The sequence below is a fragment of the Oryx dammah genome, unplaced genomic scaffold, assembly GCF_014754425.2.
Source record: "Oryx dammah isolate SB20612 unplaced genomic scaffold, SCBI_Odam_1.1 HiC_scaffold_17, whole genome shotgun sequence".
NCBI classification, from domain to species: Eukaryota; Metazoa; Chordata; class Mammalia; order Artiodactyla; family Bovidae; genus Oryx; species Oryx dammah.
This window is the reverse complement of record NW_024070201.1, coordinates 71175614-71195739: the sequence shown is the minus strand read 5'-3', so window position 1 is coordinate 71195739 and position 20126 is coordinate 71175614. Positions and strand designations below refer to the sequence as shown.

General features: G+C 48.0%; 1 protein-coding gene across 2 annotated transcripts in view; it reads right to left on the bottom strand.

The window, feature by feature from the left end:
• Positions 1-18775: 18775 nt before the first annotated feature.
• TTC17 (tetratricopeptide repeat domain 17) overlaps positions 18776-20126 on the bottom strand; it is a 123547-nt gene continuing 122196 nt past the window's right edge. For both annotated transcript variants that reach the window (XM_040259038.1, XM_040259039.1), the window contains one exon: positions 18776-19928. In XM_040259038.1, coding sequence (XP_040114972.1) covers positions 19797-19928 — 132 coding nt within the window. In that variant the 3' untranslated portion in view covers positions 18776-19796. The remainder of the gene's footprint in view (positions 19929-20126) is intronic.

Sequence of the window (20126 nt, the reverse complement as noted above, 5' to 3'; positions counted from 1 at the left end):
TCTCTCCCCGCCCGCCATAACAGCTTCATCAAGATACCAGCCATGTACTATACAATTCACCCATTTAAATTTCACAGTTTAATTTTCCCTATAATCACATATAAGTTGTACAACCATCACTACAATCAATTATAGAACATTTTAATCACCTCAACACCCATATCCTTTAGCACCCCCCTACCCCCCTGTCACTTCTGGCCCTGGGAAACCCCTCATCTACTCTGTCTGTATGATCTGCCTGTTCCGGACATTTCATGTAAATTGATCAGAGTGCACAATAAGCAAATTCGCTTCTCGAATGGTTTTGTATTATAAATGTGAAGAAATGAAGCAGTAACAGTGGACTCTCAGGTACTAGGAACAGGGGTGCTTGTGTGTTTCAGGGAGGGGATAGGATTTGGAGACTCAGATCCTCCTTCCTCTGTGCACAAATCTAGCCTGTTTGTTTTTCCTCTTATGCTTGGAAGGAAAAATGTCAAAAGTCAACCACCTACAGAATCCAGGAGGAGGCCCATGAATCACTTCAGTGGTTGGGACCCTGCTGAGCATTGTACAAATTGCTCAGGGGTGGGGAAGGGTGGCTCTCTCTGCCTGGAGCATCCCACTTGAGGGGGAGACCAGTTGGTGCCGATCTGGAGGTGGCAGGTGGGGTGGACAGAGGGGATACTATCGTGGAGCCCCCAGGGGGCTTCACAGGGAGGTCATCCAGAAGCCTCAGCGTGTCCTTTCATCTATGTGGTCCCTCCGCGGGGACATAGTAGCCCGTGCAGGGATGGGCAGGGCCCACCAGTGCTTGTCAAGTGTGGCCCCAAACCCATAGCTCTTTACATGAAGTTCGGTGGTTCGCCGCCTGCCAGCCCCTAAATAACATTAAATCACCTGCTAAGAAGGTTCCTCCCATTATAAGTCTCTTCTAAGCGTTTTGAAATCAAAGAGAAGGAATCAACTTGGTGCCCATGTTTCTAACACCCCCACTGACCCTTATGAATTTCCCTTTGAAGATAGTGGGTCTTAGAATCAGGGTCCGCTGGCAGCAACTATATGCCCCTTGAATTTAATCACATTGTTTTGTTTACAGTGAATGGATTTTCCGTGGTCTTCCACGTCTGGTAGTGACATAAAGTTTCCATCTTACGTAATCATTTTAGAGCTTAATAAGTGAGTCAGTTTAAAGAAAAATATTACTGATATTTATATAATATAATAACACATTATATTAACAGTGAGTGCTAGGTAGATATGGCAAAAATGGTGATGGAGGTACATGAAATGACTAGAGCATAAAGGCGGAACTGGAAGAATGTTATGATCTGTTGCTGCCCAGAGGGTCTGGGCCTCAGGGAATCAGAGGATGAGCGATGTCGTTGAGGTCAGCCTAGCTTCCCCCGTTGTGGCTCTCACGCCGCTGCACTGTCATGGGGGGGTTACCTGTCCACCTCTCTCCCCAGACTTGGGACCAGAGATGGATTGTTTCCCCATGCCCACAGTGCCCAGCACAATGCCTGGCACACCGAAGTCCTCAGAACTTATTCACTGAATGAATGTACAAATGAAGGAAGCAGTGAGTGAACAGTTGCCCTTAATACTCTCTGTGCATCTGTTCATCCATCCATCCCACATCCACTCCATACTTATTATGTGCAAAACGCCCTGCCCTTAACTTCCTTGTAATGAGCTTTATTTTCTAGTCAATAGTCAATCTACATATGGTGCCCGAGGCGGTCAAGATACTGTCAATGGTGGGGAGAATGTAGTCCTGTCCTGACTTACAGGCAGCCATACTAGAGGCAGCCAGACCTGAGATTAAATCCTGCCTGTGACACTTAATATTTGGGGTACTTTGGGCCATTTACCTCTTGGAGTAAGAGTTCTCCTTCTGTAAAGTGGTTTTAATAATATTGGAGTGGTCCTGAGTCAGCCTGGGGGTTATGCTGTTGAATGAATGGGAGTGAGTGAAGGAGTGGATGGAGGCGGAACCATGGCCCCCAGCTCCAGGGCACAGCCTGGCTCCTCTCCCATAGCCCAGGCCCCATCTGCTGGTGAAACTTCAGGATGGGTGTGAAGCCTGAGCTCCGAGCTGCGCTTCACTGAGCGAAAACAGCGCAAACTGGGTGAAAGGCAGAGAGCCAGTGGAATCCCCTCCAGCCATGGACGCGGAGGATGCTGGCTGGGCCAACAGCCGGGTTGGGGAGGGGGTGGTGGTGCTTGGCAGGTGACCCCAGGGAGAGACAAACCACTCCCCAGACCGCTGGATGAGCAGCCGCCCCAGCCCCTCCCTGCCCTCCGGGGATGTTGGCAAAGTGATGTTGGCATGGTGACCAGTCCGCCTGTCTCCCCCTCCTCAGCATCCTGCTGTGACAAAGAGGCCCGGAGGAGTAGAATGGGGCCCTGTGGGCTCCACCAGCTCAAGAACCATAGGAAGAGTGGGGGTCTAGGAACTGGATGCGGGGTGGGGGGGTGGGGGCTGCAGGCTCCACTCCTGCGGCAGGACACAATGGAGCGGTTGCCCTGGCAACCAGGGGAGGCCTCTCTGGGCCTCCAGGCTGAGTCTGGAAAGAGGTGTCCTGAGAAAGGGAGGTTGGGAGCAGGGCGCGGTGGGGGCTGTTCTCAGAGCAGCCTGTCCTCCGCACCCCCACCCCAGGAAGGGCTGCAGGGGTTTCTTTCTGGAGAAGAGGAATCAAGTCTCTGTGGACCCATTCTGCAGAGCCTCAGCGGGGAGACAAGAGCGAACGTTTCTGCCAGGCCACGTGGGAGACCCTTGGCTGAGCAAGCTGTGGGCATCCCAAGGACCTTCCCCGAACGCCCAGCTCTGCCCACTCGAGGCCTCCTGACAGCTAGGTTTAGGGCAGGGGCCATGAAGTCAGGACCAGACGTTGATGGCCTGAGGGGCCCTCCCGGCTTGCGGCTGTCCTGCCAACTCTGGGGATGTGGGTGATGCTGTGGGTGCAGGTTGGGCATGCAGAGCTGGGCCCCGTTCTCTGAGCCTGAGGACAGACCCTTGCCTGGAAAGGCCCAGCATCAGTGTTAGTAAAGGTGGCAGCTTCTGGAGCAAGACATCCTGACTTCAGATCGGGGGCTCCGGTACTTCACTGGCTGCGTGACCCAGAGGGAGTGAGACCATCTGGGTCTCAGTTGCTCTCGCTGCAAACCAGTACCCGTGAGCGTGTGATACATGGGGCGGGCACGGCTTGCTCGGTGGGGACCAGCTTCCTTCCCTCCTCTCTCCGGCCACACACTTCTTCCTCTGGGCACCTGTGGCTCGGAACCCTGGAGGTGTCACCGGTTCTATGCACACTGCTGAGATACACCTCGACACAAAGGCACCCCCGTTCTCCCTGGGAGGCTCCCCTACTCTTGTTACCTTCCTGAGGGTCTCAAGGCAGAATGCCCTCCTGTTGTGGTGACCAGACTTATTTCTGAGAAAGGGCTGGTTATAAGGTGTCCTTTGCATGTCTGAATTTTCTCATTATCCCCTTTGAACGTGGGTTGCTTTTGCCATAAAGAAAAGAAAAAGTTAGATGAGGGAGCACCTTTATTAAAGGTCTGAGAGCTCAGAGGCTTTGGGGTGGCTGTGGCCATCGCACCCGCCTGAGTAAGAAGGTCGCTGGGGGACGATCTGTCTCAGCTGGCGGCCACCTGCACCCCCAGCTCTGTCCCCGCTCGCCGTCAGCACCTAACATGACCAAGAGCCTGCGTGGGTGTCGGGGGGGTGACGGCGGGGGGCGGGGTGAAGGTGGCAGTCACGATTCCAGCCAGACGCCTGGGCTATCAGGACAAATGGCTCCCTCTTGTGGCTGCCAGGCCTCATGGCAGGCGTTTCCTACCCCTGCGCCCTTGGTGGCGGTTCAGAGCATCCTGACAGGTGCCTGCAGGGAGGGGCGCCAAGGACGCGGGAGCTGGTCTGTTGTGGCCCTCGAGCACCCAAAATAAAGGACATTCCTGGTCTTGACCCCTAAAGCACCCCGAGTCTAACTGGAGCAGCGAGGCTCCTTCCCACTTCTTCCCAAGCACGAACCTCGCGGAGGCTGAAGCCCAGCCATCCTGAGAAGGCTCACCACGCGCAGACGGCGCTGTCCACCTGACAGCTGCTGAGGGGACAGGCTGGCCACAGAGACGATCTCGGAGTGAAGGAGGGCGGCCCGGAGCTCACATGGTCTTCCTGGAGAATCTGTTACGTCAAGGACCTGGGCTGGGCTCAGGGTGAGGGGTGTGGGCAGAAACGAAGGAAGGAAGGGAAGCGGCCCTGTCGCGCTCTGCTGCCTTCGCACTGGTCAGCGTGTGCATTCCAAACAGAAGCTCTAACTGGGGTCCTTGGCTCGACCTCGGCGGGGGTCCACGGGCCTCCCGAAGTTGTGTGCGTGAGATGGGCGTTTGTCTGGAGAGGAGGTCCAGCGCTTTCATCACATTCTCAAAGGAGGTAAAAGAACCAGAACCAGAGGTAAAGTAAGTGGGATGAAGACCTCCGCAGCGTAGGGCCCCCTGCACAACAGTCACCTTGGGAGGGGCTGGCGTGCTCAGATGATGGTTTTCTCTTCAGCTGTGGCTCCTTGGACCTGTCCTCAGGAATAGCTTTAAAACTACGGGGACAGCGCGGGCGCGCCTCTCTCTGACCACAGCTCGTTTCTGTCCCCAGTGGGACCCAGCTTGATCTCCCACCTGAGTCACCAGCTTTGGATCCGAATGACTGTCAGCTGTTTCCAAAAATTCCATCCACCTTAACAAGGCGAACATTTGTCACCCTCAGGAGTATTCCGGTGAACATGACAGGCTTACTGTGGGAGTTCTGGAAACTTCCTTCAGAATTCAGAGTGGGGAAAGAGTGTGGAAAACTGTAGCGTTTGGAGGTGACTGCCTTGAATATTATGCGAGTAAAAAGTCAGCCGTGTGACACTGATGATGAATTCTAAGCACAACAGATGACCCAGCAATACCTGGAAAACCAAGATAAAAGGTCAAAAAAGAGGCAGACAGAGAAGGGAGCGGTCATGGTGGTCAGAAATGTACTGCCATTCACTCAGCGTTCAGGAGGAGTTTGGGGGGCACTTTCCTGGTGGTCCAGTGGATAAGAATCCACCTACCAGTGCCAGGGACATAGGTTCGATCCTGATCCAGGAAGATTCAACATTGCCTCAGAGCAACTAAGCCTGCTCAGCACAACTACTGGGCCTGCAGGGCCTAAAGCCTGAGTTCTGTGCCAAGAGAAGCTGCCGCGATGGCCCGCCGCTGCCCCGACGGCACACCTGTGCACCACAACTAGAGAGTAGGCTCTGCTCGCCACAGCTAGAGAAAGCTCACACGCAGCAGTGAAGACCCAGGAGAGCCACAAAAAAATTGTTGTTTATGGGCATCCACTCCGGACTCTAGATGAATAAGACGGGCACCCAGTGTAACGGAGGAGAGAGACACCCCAAAACCGGTTGCTTACAGTGAACGGTGTTCGGGGCCGTGTTTGTGGTCTCCGAAGGAGAAGATTTAACTCTGGGACCAAAGACACAGTCTCAGTCACTCAGCTTCGTGCAGCAAAGATTTTTATTTAAAGTGACAGAACAGAGGAAGCTTCTGACATAGACATCAGAAGGGGGTCAAAAGAATACCCATCTTCACTAGTTTAAGCAGGGCCTTATATACTTCTCAACTGGCTGTTGAGAATAGATAAAAAGAATACCTCAAGGTTGTTAGAGTTCCACCAGATTCTTTCCCAAGGCATACATCCTGAGATAACTTTGGCACAAGATTAGCCAGGGAGAAGGGTTTGGGCAACCATCTCTGTGTCACTTTGGGGTGAGCTCAGTGCTACTGTTGCTGTGTAATCAGGGGTACAAGTCAAGTATTTGCATGAGTAAGACATTGTGCGGTGTGATTATTACCTCCTAAAGAAAGACCAGTTCTTGGGCAAGATACATTGTTGCACAAGGCTCAAGGAAAGCATGAGAGACCTTATTCACCTCCTCCTTAAAAGGGCTCTAAGCTTTAACCTCTCAGAACCAACCATAGAACCATGTGGGGTGTGTTATAACAGGGGGGCTACCGGGGAAGTGACACCCTAAAAGCTCACCCAGAGTAGCCCTGAGTTCACCCCAAAGTGACACTTCCTCTGGGGCTGTGGGTTGGACGGAATGCAAAGCACATGTTCTGTTTACCCGGCTTCCTGACAGCAAAACTTGGAAGAAGACGGTGGCAGATTGTGTTAATGCTCCCAGTTTTTCAGTTCTTATATCCGTGCCCATTGCCCTGTGACTTTGAGAGCGAGTTGTAATCCCCCCACCCTGGGCGGTGGATTTTGGCAGATGTGGCACAAGCAGGGTATTTAAACATGCTCCCGTGACTGGGCTTGTTCCCTGGTGCTTCTGCCACTGCCATGAAGAATATTCTGGGCTCGCTGATCCTTGGAAGAGGATGAGAGACGTGTGCCCCAAAGAAGCTGTCCAGTCAAGCCCAGCCTAAAGGACTGTCCCCAAACCAACCGCTAGATATGGAAGTGACCCCAGTAAAGTCAGCAGACCCCTGAGCCCCATTTGAGCCCAGCCTTGATTAGCCTACTCATAGTTAACCTAAAGACAGGAAAGGTATAAAAATAAATGTTATTTCAGGCCACTGAGTTTGGGGTAGCTTGTTATGCAGTGATAGCTGACTGATACAAATGCCCGTTTATCAGAGATTTCTGTAGATATGTAGATTTCCTCTTGGCTAGATATCTTAAAGGAAATTCATTTGGAATTCAGTAAATAATCCTGAATATCTGCCATCTATCATGTTCAAAGTGGTACAGAAAGTAAAATATTCTTAAGAATATAACAATAGTATATATATATATATAATAAATACTGGACATGGAACAACAGACTGGTTCCAAATCTGGAAAGGAGTACATCAAGGCTGTATATTGTCACCCTACTTATTTAATTTATATGCAGAGTACATCATGCAAAATGCTGGGCTGGATGAAGCACAATCTGGAATCAAATTGCTGGGAGAAATATCAATAGCCTCAGATATGCAGATGACAACCACCCTTATGGCAGAAAGTGAAGAGGAACTCAGCAAGACCCTGATGCTGGGAGGGATTAGGGGCAGGAGGAGAAGGGGTCGACAGAGGATGAGATGGCTGGATGGCATCACCGACTCGATGCACATGAGTTTGGGTAAACTCTGGGAGTTGGTGATGGACAGAGAGGCCTGGCGTGCTGCGATTCATGGGGTCCCAGAGAGTCGGACACGACTGAGTGCCTGAACTGAACTGAAGAAGAACTAAAGAGCCTCTAGATGAAAGTAAAAGGGGACAGTGAAAGAGTTGGCTTAAAACTGAACATTCAGAAAACTAAGATCATGGCATCTGCTCCCATCACTACATGGGAAATAGATGGGGAAACAGTGAGAAACTTTATTTTTTTGGCTCCAAAATCACTGCTGATGTGATTACAGCCATGACATTAAAAGATGCTTGCTCCTTGGAAGAAAAGTTATAACCAACCTAGACAGCATATTAAAAAGCAGATTCATTACTTTGCCAACAAAAGTCTGTCTAGTCAAAGCTATGGTTTTTCCAGTAGTCATGTATGGATGTAAGAGTTGGACTAGAAAGAAAGCTGAGCGCTGAAGAATTGATGTTTTTCAACTGTGGAGTTGGAGAAGACTCTTGAGAGTCCCTTGGACTGCAAGGGATCCAACCAGTCAATCGTAAAGGAAATCAGTCCTGAATATTCATTGGTAGGACTGATGATGAAGTTGAAGCTCCAATCCTTTGGTTACCTGATGTGAAGAACTGACTCCTTAGGAAAGACCCTAATGCTGGGGAAGATTGAAGGTAGGAGGAGAAGGGGATGACAGAGGATGAGATGGTTGGATGGTGTCACTGACTCAATGGACATGAGTTTGAGCAAGTTCCAGGAGTTGGTGATCAACAGGGAAGCCTGGTGTGGTGCAGACGATGGGGTCGCAAAGAGTTGGACACGACTGAGTGACTGAACTGAACTGAATAAATACAGAAGAGGTAGAACATGATCAAAATACCACAAAAGAGATCAGATAAGATGTTAAGAGAATTAGAGCAGTTACTTCCGAATAATTGGGAGAAGGTGATCAGGAAAAATATGAATCTTGAAGAAAGTCTAGGATTTTGACAGGCAGTGGAGAAAAGGATGGATCTTCCCCATGGAGGGCTTTGAAAGCCAGGCTGTGGGGTTGGGGCCACATTCCTCAGGTAGGTCACTGGTACTTCGCTGGCCGAAGGGCTCCTTCCGGAGGCAGTATCCTCCCAGGCAGGAAAGTCTCCTTCCAGAAAGACAAGAAGGGCAGAGTATATCGCAGACCTCGGAGAATGGGTTCCTTCAGTCATTCGTTCACCTGCACACCTTTGCTGAACACTGTGCCAAGCGCCAGGGACTCAAACGTGATTGAACCAGCCCTGACCTTGGGACCTGGGAGCGAGGGGAGAGGGGAGACTCGCAGCGAGCAGCTGATGGCTGCAGTCTGACCGCCGCGGCACCAAATCGCTGTGCTTGGCCAGAGGCTTCCCAGAGAAGGTGACACAGAAGCAGAGGCTGTCCGTCTTCACGGACAGAGCGGCCTTTTCTTAAAGTCTGCTTATTGACTGGTTGGTTTGTGGCTGCTCTGACTCTTCATCACGGTGTGTGGGCTCTCTCTGGTTGTGGCCCAGGGCTCCTCACTGCAGTGGCTTCTCTCGTCACGGACCGTGGGCTTCTAGAGAAGTGGGTGCAGTAGTCGTGGCACATGGGCTTAGTTGCCCCTTGGTATGTGGAATCTTCCCAGACTAGGGATCGATTCTTAACCGCTGGATCACCGGGGAAGTCCGAGAGAGATTTTCTAGCAGATTCCAGATGAGGGCCTGGGGTGAGGAGTTACTGGTGTTCTTGAGGGTGCTGTCCTTGGCTGTTGTTCCTTCTCACTTTGCTTATAGTCATCCCAGCATCGCCCAGCCTCAGCCAAGGCTCCAACCACTCCTTGGATGTGGTGCCACCCATCGTGTTCAAAGTGCTACAGCAAGTAACATATTCTTAAGAATATAAAAACAGTGTATATATTTATATACACTTTTCGATTTAGAAATTGATAATGACCGATAGTGATAGATTTCTAAATCCGTCACTCTCCAACACAGAACTCCTCACCTTTAACCCCAAACCTGAATTTTCCTTTGACTTTCTTTTCTCCGTGAGTGACATCTCCTGCCCAGTCACTCCAGTCATTTGGGAAGTGATCCGAGGAAACCCCAGTGAGGAGTGAGAAGTCGAATGGGGTGGGAGAAAGCCGGTAAAGGGTGTCTGTCTATTCAGGCCAGTTGCCCCTGGGGATGCCGAAACTCGGGCCTCTGCAGCACATGTAGAATAGCTCTCAGAGGGATCTACTCAAGAGGTGTCTGTCCACCAACACCCATCTGTCGGGGCATTAACTCCCCAGCACTGCCTGCCTGTGCAAGGGCCAGACGGCCCCCACAGCTGGCACAGTCCCCGGATGGCAGCTGTGGGCATGTTGATGCGGTGCTGAGGGGATGGGCAGGTATCAACAGCCCCGGCACGGTGCTCACCTTTTGGTATGTAGATGCGAGAGAGCATCCTGGCATCCCTGGGAGAGGTGAAAGCAGGTTCAAAGGCCCTGAGGCCTGAAGGAGCCTACACCATCCAGGGTCCTGAGGCCTCAGGGCCTTCGAGAAGTAATGATTATTTCCTAGGAAGAAGAAGGGGAGGAAGAAATGGATGAATGCAGTTGAAAGGCACCAACTTCCAGTCTTAGGATTAAAAAGTACCAAGGATGTAATATACAAACTTGATGGCTATAGTTAACACTGCTCCATGGTGTATTTGAAACTTTTTAAGAGAGTAGATCTTAAGAGGTCTCATCACAGGAAAACAAAAGAACAAAACGTTTTTTCCTTTTTGTATCTATTGGGCTGGCCAAAAAGTTCGTTTGAGTTTTTTCCATCAGATGTTATGATAAACCCAAATGAACTTTTTGGCCGTTCCAATATAAGAGATGATGGATGTTCATGAAACTTACTGTGGTCATCATTTCACAAACTATGTAAGTCAAGTCGTTAAGCGGTACGCTTTAGACTCTTACAGGACTGCATGTCAACTATATCTCCATAAAACTGGAAAGGAATAAGAGAAGGAGGTGAGGAAGGGTCTGGATCCAGGGACCCACTCTCGGAGCCTTCTGAATGGACGTTCTCTGGGGTTGACGCAGACTTGTCTGGTGCCTGGGTGTTCATACCCTTGGGCAGGTCGGAGCTCACTGTCCAGGGCAGTGGTCCCCGCGTGGGACACTCTGCTGATGGAGAGGTCTCGTATCTGCACTGTCCAGTACAGCAGCCCCATGTAGCTGTTGAGCACTTGAAACGTGACTGGTGCAACCAAGGGAACTGAATCTTTAGCTTTATCCCATTTTGATGAGTTTAAATGTTAATGTCAGTAGGCAGACTGGTTCGCGGCTGCTGCTGTGGACAGCAGGGTCTGTGGGCGCCTCCATCTCCCTGTTGTTCCACCGTCCTCCGCAGGCAGGACTCCAAGCTGTGCTGATGGTGAGCATCCCTGGGTCTGGAACGCCATGTGGTCCCCGCTTCGTCTGGTCCTCAAATGCTCAGCCTTATGTCCAGCTGCCACCTGCAGGATTTGGAGAGCAGTGGGCAGAAGTTGGCCTGGCCCCTTATTCCTGGGGCCCTGGTTTTCACTAGCCTCACCCCAAGGCCCGTGGCTGTAGAGAGAAGGCCTGGTGAGAACGACTCTGGACCTGTTCTCAGAACTCTGGGAGAGGCCTTCGTGGAGAAGCTCCAGGTCCCCATCTGCCAACTGTATGAAGTTAGCATGCCCACTCCCCCACCCAACCTTTTCTTTTCAGTAACTTTGAGTTTGTTTTCTACGTCCATGAGTCTGTTCCTATTTCGTAAATAAGTTCGTTCATGCCATTTCTGGGGTACAAGTGTCTTTTTGAACTATGGTTTTCTTAGGGGCTCAAGATCCTAATAGTTTTACCTGGTGGAGGGGGGCTGCCTGCTCTGGCTCAGGCCCCCCAGCTCCTCAGGCCTGTAGGGATTCTCAGTGCTGCTTCCCATCACTGGCACCTGGTGTAACAATGTCTTGATTTTGAATACATTCATATTTTGAAGTATCCTGTCCTGCCTTTGTGTGTGTTGGAGTTGGAGGTGCAGGACTCCAGTGTGTGTGTTCCATGGGCCAACATGACTGGGCGTTTTGTCATTGTTCAGGCTCTAAGTCATGTCCTACTCTTTGTGACCCCATGGACGGCATCTTGCCGGGTTTCCTTGTCCTTCACCGTCTCCCGGAGTTTGCTCAGATTCATGTCCATTGAGTCGGTGATGCCATCCAACCATCTCATCCTCTGTCGCCACCTTTTCCTCCTGCCCTCAATATTTCCCAGCATTGGGGTCTTTTCTAATGAGTCGGCTCTTCGCATCAGGTGGCCAAAGTATTGGAGCTTCAGCATCAGTCCTTCCAATGAATATTCAGGATTGATTTCCTTGAGGACCAACTAGTTTGATCTCCTTGCAGTCCAAGGGACTCTCAAGTCTTCTCCAGCACCACAGTTTGAAAGCATCAATTCCTCAGTGCTCGGCCTTGACTGGACGTTTGCAGAGGCCAATTCTATGCTATATATGACCTTTCCTCAAAAAAATCTGGAAATTTTCCCTGGGGAGATGAACTCCTGAGTGAGAAGCATTGCTACTGCAAGACGTGAATTATAGCCTTCATACAGTATGATTTTGTAAATCTTTATTTCAGCCATGCTGAGCAGCATGGTGGGACCTCAGTTCTCCGACCAGGGATTGAACCCACACACTCCCTGCACTGGAAGCTTAGAGTCTTAACCACTGGACCGCCAGGGAAGTCCCTTCTTATAGTATGAAATAGAAATGGGCGTCGTGTGTCCAGACACACTTGGGATCAGAGCAGACTCCCGTTTTTTTCTAGAGTTCACCTCCTCCGTTGTTAGGCCATTCTCTCCAACCCCAAATCTCTGCAGAGGGCTGTCACAGGGAGCTCAGCCTCTCTGAACATGCCCGGCTGCTTCTATGACCTGAGTACAAGCCCAGACCCATACTGAAAGGAAGGCCCAGCCAGACTCTTGGCACGTGCTAAGTGTAGTGAGATTGCTGGTCAATATGATACTTTTATTCCTAGTTTTTTAAAGAATCTCCATACTGTTCTCCATAGTGTCCGTATTAATTTACATTCCCACCAACAGTGCAAGAGGGTTTTCTCCACATCCCCTCCAGCATTTATCGTTTGTAGATTTTTTGATGATGGCCATTCTGACTGGTGTGAGAAAAGACCTCATTGTAGTTTTGACTTTAATCTCTCTAAAAACGAGCCCAGCTGAGCCTTTTTTCTTTCATGTATTTATCTTAACTGTTCCCTGGTTGCTCCCAGGTGTGCTGACCTTGTCTCTCCCATGTGTCTTCTCTTTCATAGGTCACAGGTCTGTGTCTCCAGCACTGGATGGAGCACCTGGTGTGTAGTAAATAGTAAATGCTGAACGAACGACAGTGCAATTGACGTGATCCTTTCCTTACTGCTGTCGGAGATCTGAGGGCTTTCCACTCACATTGCACGGTTTTTTAGGAAAACAATCTAAGGGAAATATCTTGCTTCTCTGCAATGGTACTTGCAACACACACCCACACACGCCTCAGGCTCTCTACTGTTGAATCTGGCTAATAGGCTGATAGAGGAAACCCAGTCTGTTTCACTGTCCAAGGCCCTGGTTAAGTAAAAGGGGGTCTGGTGGGGCCAGCTTTGTGCAGATAACCCCCTTTCCTGGGTCCAGGGACTCTGCCCTGAAGTCCGTGCCTGCTTGTCTCCGGAGCAGTGGATGAGCCAGCAACAGGGGAGATGGGCTTCTAACTTCAGCTTTTGTGGTTCTCCTAATGGTCGGATCTCATCCCATATTTCCGTTTTCCGCTGAGATGCAAACAGGCAAGTCCAGCTCCACTGGCAGACTCTTAACTCAGAGCCTGTTGATGTGTCCAGCACTGTGAGTGAGACATCAGACATGGCTCCAGCCCTCAAGGAGGGACAACCTAGTTGGAGAGACGGGCCTGAGAGAATCAGCGGACACAAAGTCTACTCCTGAATGTTGAAGACCCAGAAATAGTGCTCTCTGATGGATTCACTATCTGAGCCCCCTGGGGTGGCGTAGCCTCTTCCAGATGCAGGAACCTCAGTTTTGACACTCCAAGCAGAGCCCCCCTGCTTGCCTTTCCATACTTTTTTTTTCTTCAACTCATATTTCATTCCCCAAACACGTACTGAACACTTACCACATGCCAGGCACCGAGCTGGTCCCACAGGTGACCCTAAATGGTGGGAGAATAGAGTGTGGGAGGGGATGGTGTGAGAGGTGAGGCTGGGCCAGGTTGTTAGAATCAGCAAGGGCAGAGCCAAGAACTTTGGGCTTTGTCCCTCGAGAAATGAAGATGCCCCACCACCATCCCCGTGCTTCCAGCTTGCACTCAAAGCTACAGTTGCTTCCCCCATGCACCAAGCTTCCACCTTGCCTTGCCTGGGACCATGCCGCTGCTACTATCTGGATGCCCACTCCTCCCACTTCTCCCCCTTTCCCCACTGATTTAATTCCACTGTTTTTCAGAGGCATTCTCCATGTGCCTCACGATGCCATGTACCTATAGCAAGCACTGCAACTACCCTTTGGTGTCACTCATCACTTGTATGGAAATGAGCTGACCATGTGTCTTTAAAAAAAAAATTGAAGTAGAATTGATTTACAATGTTGTCTTTGTTTCTGGTGTACAGCAAAGTGATTCAGTTTTATACATATTCTCGTGAGATATTTATATATATATAAGCTATATATGTATTTTATATATATCTGAATATACATATACACACTATTTCGGATTCTTTACCATTACGCATTATTATAAGATATTGCATATGGTTCCCTGTGCTATATAGTAGGACTTTAAAAATCTATTTTAAATATAGTAGTTCATATCTACTAATCCCAACTCATAACTCATCCCTTCCCCCCTTTTCCCCTTTGGTAACCATAAGTTTGCTTCCTATGTCTGTGAATCTGTTTGTTTTGAAATAAGTTCACTTGTACCCTTTTTTAGATTCCACATATTAGCGATATCATGTAATTTGTCTAACTTTACTTAGTATGATAATCTCTACATCCATTCATGTGGCTGCAAATGGCATTATTTTGCTCATCTGGGGGGGGGCTGAGTAATATTCCACATCTTTATCCATTCATCTGTTGATGGCCATTCACCTGTTGATGGACATTTAGATTGCTTCCATGTCTTGGGTATTGTAAATAATGCTGTCACGTGTATCTTTCCAAATTATGGTTTTCTTTGGATACATGCCCAGGAGTGGAATTGCTGGATCGTAGGGTAACTCAATTTTGTTTTGTAGGGAACCTCCATATTATCTTCCATAGTGGCCACACCAATTTACATTCCCACCAACAGTGTAGGAAGGTTCCCTTTTCTCAACGCCCTCTCATTTATTATTGGTAAGCCTTGTAATGATGACCATTCTGACCAGTGCGAAGTGACACCTCATTGTAGTTTTGACTTGCATTTCTCTAATGATTAGTGCTTTTGAGCATCTTTCCATCTGCCTCTTGGCCATCTGTGTATCTTCTTCAGGGAGCTGGGTGTTTATGTCTTCTGTCCATTTTTTGATTGAGGTTTTTCAGTGAGCGGTTTGTATATTTTGGAAATTAAGCCCTTATTGGTCACAACATTTGCAGGTACTCTCTCCTGGTCCCTAGGCTTTCATTTCATTTACGGTTTCCTTTGGTATGCAAAACTTGTAGGTTTGATTAGGTCCCATTTGTATATTTATGCTTATATTTCTATTGCCTTGGGAGACTGATCTAAGAAAACATTACAATTTATGTCAGAGGATGTTTTGTCTAGGTTCTCTTCTAGGAGTTTAATGGTGTCATGTCTTATATTTAAGTATTTTGAGTTTTTTTGTGTAGGGTGTGAAGGTGTGTTCTAACTTCACAGATTTGCATGTGGCTGCCCAGCTTTCCCAACACTACTTGCTGAAGAGACTGTCTTTTCTCTGTTGTGTATTCTTGCCTACTTTGTTGAAGATTAATTGACTGCAGGTGTGGGGGTTATTTCTGGGCTCTCTCTTCTGTTCCATTGATCCATGTCTGTTTCCATGCCAATACCACACTGTTTTGATTGCTGTAGCTTTGTAGTATTGTCTGAGGCCTGAGAGGGTTATGCCTTCAGCTTTGTTCTTTCCCCTTAGGATTGCTTTGGAAATTTTGGGTCTGCTGACTACATAGTTAATTTCTATGCAGAGTACATCATGAGAAACGCTGGACTGGAAGAAACACAAGCTGGAATCAAGATTGCTGGGAGAAATATCAATAACCTAAGATATGCAAATGATACCAACCTTATGGCAGAAAGTGAAGAGGAGCTAAAAAGCCTCTTGATGAAAGTGAGAGGAGAGTGAAAAAGTTGGCTTAAAGCTCAACGTTCAGAAAACGAAGATCATGGCATCTGGTCCCATCACTTCATGGGAAATAGATGGGGACACAGTAGAAACAGTGTCAGACTTTATTTTGGGGGGCTCCAAAATCACTGCAGATGGTGACTGCAGCCATGAAATTAAAAGACGCTTACTCCTTGGAAGAAAAGTTATGACCAACCTAGATAGCATATTCAAAAGCAGAGACATTACTTTGCCGACTAAGGTCCGTCTAGTCAAGGCTATGGTTTTTCCTGCGGTCATGTATGGATGTGAGTTGGAATGTGAAGAAGGCTGAGCGCCGAAGAAATGATGCTTTTGAACTGTGGTGTTGGAGAAGACTCTTGAGAGTCCCTTGGACTGCAAGGAGATCTAACCAGTCCATTCTGAAGGAGATCAGCCCGGGATTTCTTTGGAAGGAATGATGCTGAAGCTGAAACTCCAGTACTTTGGCCACCTCATGCGAAGGGTTGACTCACTGGAAAAGACTCTGATGCTGGGAGGGGTTGGGGGCAGGAGGAGAAGGGGACAACAGAGGATGAGATGGCTGGATGACATCACTGACTCGACGGACATGAGTCTGAGTGAACTCCGGGAGATGGTGATGGACAGGGAAGCCTGGCGTGCTGCGATTCATGGGGTCGCAAAGTTGGACATGACTGAACGACTGAACTGAACTGACTACATAGTTTGTCTCCAGTCAGATGCTTAGGTCTGTGTCTAATAAAATGTCTGTATTCCTGACTCTTATAACACAACAGCCTGACACAAAACAGTTGCTTGATTTTAAAGAAGTTAATAAACTACTGAATTAATAATGGTGGACAAACCCAGCAATACCCCTTGAGAAGCAATAGCAGTGTCAAAGAGAGGAGACTGGAAATCAAAAGGGAGAAGGAAGAGTAAATCAGACACAGCTGCAGTGAAGCTGTTCTCACTTAGCCTGCACAGGTTATTGTCTGGCCTCTCAGTCCTTCCCAGCCATCCACTGCTCCTGATCCATGTAAAGTACTTTGAACAGGGACACACATGATGACAAACACTAGCTCTTCTTATTAGCAGAGGTCTTCAATCCTGCCACTAAATCTTTTTCCAATTCTAGAAATAAATTAAGAGTTGTATTCTGTTTCTGGACCCTGACTCAAAAGCTTGACTGCTTAAGAAAGCAGTCAAGCATTTTCACTCCTAGGCTAAAAAGTGAGGAGTTTGCCCTACAAGAGCATTTAATACAAATACCTAAGGAAATTTTTATTCCTGTTTTTCACCTTGGTAGATTCCCTTTCATTCTGTCCTACAATTCACTGACTTTCTCTTCAGCTGTGTCGAGTCTGTTTAAACCATTCATTTAGATTTTTATTTCAGTAGTATTTTTCACTTAAAGGATTGTTCTGTGGTTCTTTTTGACAGAGTTGTCTGGCGGGCTACAGTCCATGGGGCTGCAGTCGAACAGACACACCACTTGCTCATCCTTTATGTTACGTGGAAGCCAGTCTGTTAACTACTTGAACATGTTCAGCATTCTTTTCAAATTGCTCTATTATTTCTTGTACATCAGGAATAAATTGTTGTTGGGCATGTAAACTGTTTGACCCCATAACACTGGAATCTCCCAGTTCTGTTTTGTATTCTAATCTGTGCTCTTACCTGTATTTTCTCGTCCTTTGTGACCTCAGTCACATGGTTTCAAATACTGTTCCCATGGCTGTGACCTCCAAATTTATATCTCCAGCATGGATATCCTCTATTAACCCCAATTTACCCAACTAGCTACACAGTATCTTCACATGATCTGTACAAAACTGAATTCTTTATCTTCTCCCCAGATTTCTCACTTTGATCTTCCCATTTAACAATAGCTTCCTCCTTCTATTTACTCAGGTCAAAAAAATCCTAGAATAATCTTGATTCCTGTTGAAACAGGTCAGATCGTTATTCCTCTGCTTAAAACCAGTGACTCTGCAATGACTTATAAAGTCCTACAATAGAAATAAACCAACCCCACGAAAAACTATACATCTGGCTCACCTCTCTAGCTTCATCTCCTGTTCTTTTCCCTCTTGCTAACACCTCTTCAGCCACACTAGTCTCCTCTGTTTTAAATGTAAAAAGCATACTTCTGCCTCAAGTCATCTACCTTTGCTGTTCCATAATGTCATGTACACAGAAGTATACAGCACACAGCCTTTGGAGTCTGACTCCTTGACCATGTGGAGAAAATGAAAAACTACAGAAACAATGGGTCAGAAGTTGCTGAGGGTTTAGGATGGTGTTTGGCTACAAAGAGGCAGAGTGAGAGTCTTTTGGAGGTGATCAAAGTTTTGTATCCTGATTGGTGTGGTGGCTGCATGACCACGCATCTGTCAAAACTCACAAAGGGACTTCCCTGGCAGTCCAGTGGTTAAGACTCTGTGCTTCCAATGCAAGGAGGTGCAGGTTCAATTACTGGTCAAGGAACTAAGATCCCAGATGCTGCATGGTGCCAGGAAAAAAAACAAAAAAAGAAAACCTCACATTACTGTACACCACAGAATGAATTTCCTATTGTATGTAAAAACAAAAAAAACAATAGTTGCAAGTTTCAGGAAAAACTAAATGCCACATTGCTGAGAGGTGGGGAAGCAGGGAACATATTCAGACACAGGCAAAGATACTCTGAGTGAAAAGAGCTTCACTTTATCCAGCAACACAGTGAGCCTCTTCTCAAAATACATCTGATAAAACTGCTTGAAATCAGCTGGACTCGAGCTGCACAAAAGACAGAGTGGACAGGCACGTCTGATTGCTCACCTGCTTCTAAGAAATTACAGTCTGTGCCAGAACCAAATGCTCTGGGTTCAGTGACCCAGTATTTGAGATGATTGGTGTCTGATAATGTTCTCGGAAACCCTGTGTTCGGCAGAGTCCTGTCCCAAACGGAATGCTCAGTTTCACACTGGTATGACTCTCACCGAGGTTCTCCATGAAGCTCACCTGGAAGAACGTCAGGATCGGTGCTCACCGCAGGGGACGTGACTTTGTGGTTTAGAGTCTTCTTCTTTTCCCTGGAAGGTCAAATACCAACTCTGAACATCTGCTGATTGTGCATCTTTCGTGGTCAAACGTATCGTGTAAGATCATCAACCATAAAACCTAGTGATGGACTATTTCTCTGCTCACTTTGTTGTGGAAAAAGAGAAAAAGACAACCTAGGATGTGAGAATACCCAACCCAGGTTACAGTGAGGCTTCAGAGCTGCCCGGATGAGCCTGCTTATAAAGAAAAACCACGCCACAGGCCTATTTTGTTCATAAATGACTTTTATTTTTGTCCTCAGTATGTGCCCTTGAAGATTTCCAAATGCCTGGAGTTTCTGACTCTCCTGGGACCAGAGGTATAAGTATTGTAAGGAAACACTCAACCTTGGCTCCTCACTCTCCTGAGGGGCGCAGTCTGAAGGCCTCAGGGAGAGGGAGCTGACACTCACGCCTCATTCCAAGATGGGTAACACGGCGAACAAAGTGTTAGTAAAACACAGACTCAGTCTGCTGAGGGCTTCAAATATACATATTCTATATATATAAACCTGTTATATAGGATGTCAACGTATTGGTTTCCTTGTGATCTGCAATTTAAAGTACAAATGATAGCGATGTTGTACACTGCTGATTTCCCCTTCTCAGCCCCCCTCCCTCCCTAACATAAATAACAGCACAAAGGTCAGGTGATCCTAAGGGTTTCTGTTGTTGTAAATATTTTGTTTTTAAAATCATTTCCCCTTCCTCCCTCCCCCCGCAAACTACCTCTGAGAGTTTGCAACGTAGCAGCATGGAACGGTCAAGGCCAGGGGGCAGCGTGGAGAGCTAGTGGGAAGAGCGCGGAACAGTGTTTCTTGCTGACTGGCGCCGGACGGGCTTCTGCATTTCCATGGACACAGAGGCTGTGACGAGAAGCAGACAAGGTGCCATGTGGCTTCGTCCTCCGCCGAAGCGGAGGAGGCTGGCTGGACCACTGAGAAGAGCCCTAAAGGCATCGAGGTTTTGGAGAGAGAGTACGGCTCCAGAAATGTCTTGGCTCAGTATTTACACAATATCTTTAAGCTGCATTTTCCTTTTAAGAAATTTACGTTTCTGAGGCTGCCCGGGGGAAAGAAGGAACTTAAAAACAAAAACAAAACAATTCCCACATATGTAAAAGTCCTGTTATATGTCTTATTCAGTTATTTTCACACACATCATTAAAAGCAGATACTGACAATGATTGGTTTCTTATTCATTTTTTGAAGAGCATGAGAAGAGAGACAGGAGAGGCAGGAGGGATGAGCTAAGGAGAGCGCCGGCCCTTCTTCAGCATCAAGTGACATTGGATGGTCTGGATTCGGTTCTTGGCGGGGACAAACTCGGGCTGCAGCTTCAGGGTAGACTCGTACCACACCAGTGCTTTCTCAAACTCTTCCTGTGAGGGGCAGAGGGACAGAGTGAGAGGGCTATGTATGGCCACCAGACTCAACAGATGTGGTGACGTCATTTTTCCTGAAGAGTGCGTCTGTGGCAGTGACGGTCCTGCAGTTATTTTCTCAGTGCATCTAAATCTCTGAGGAAAACTGAGGTGCCAGGGGACAACGACCTCCATCCCCGAGGTCACAGATTACAC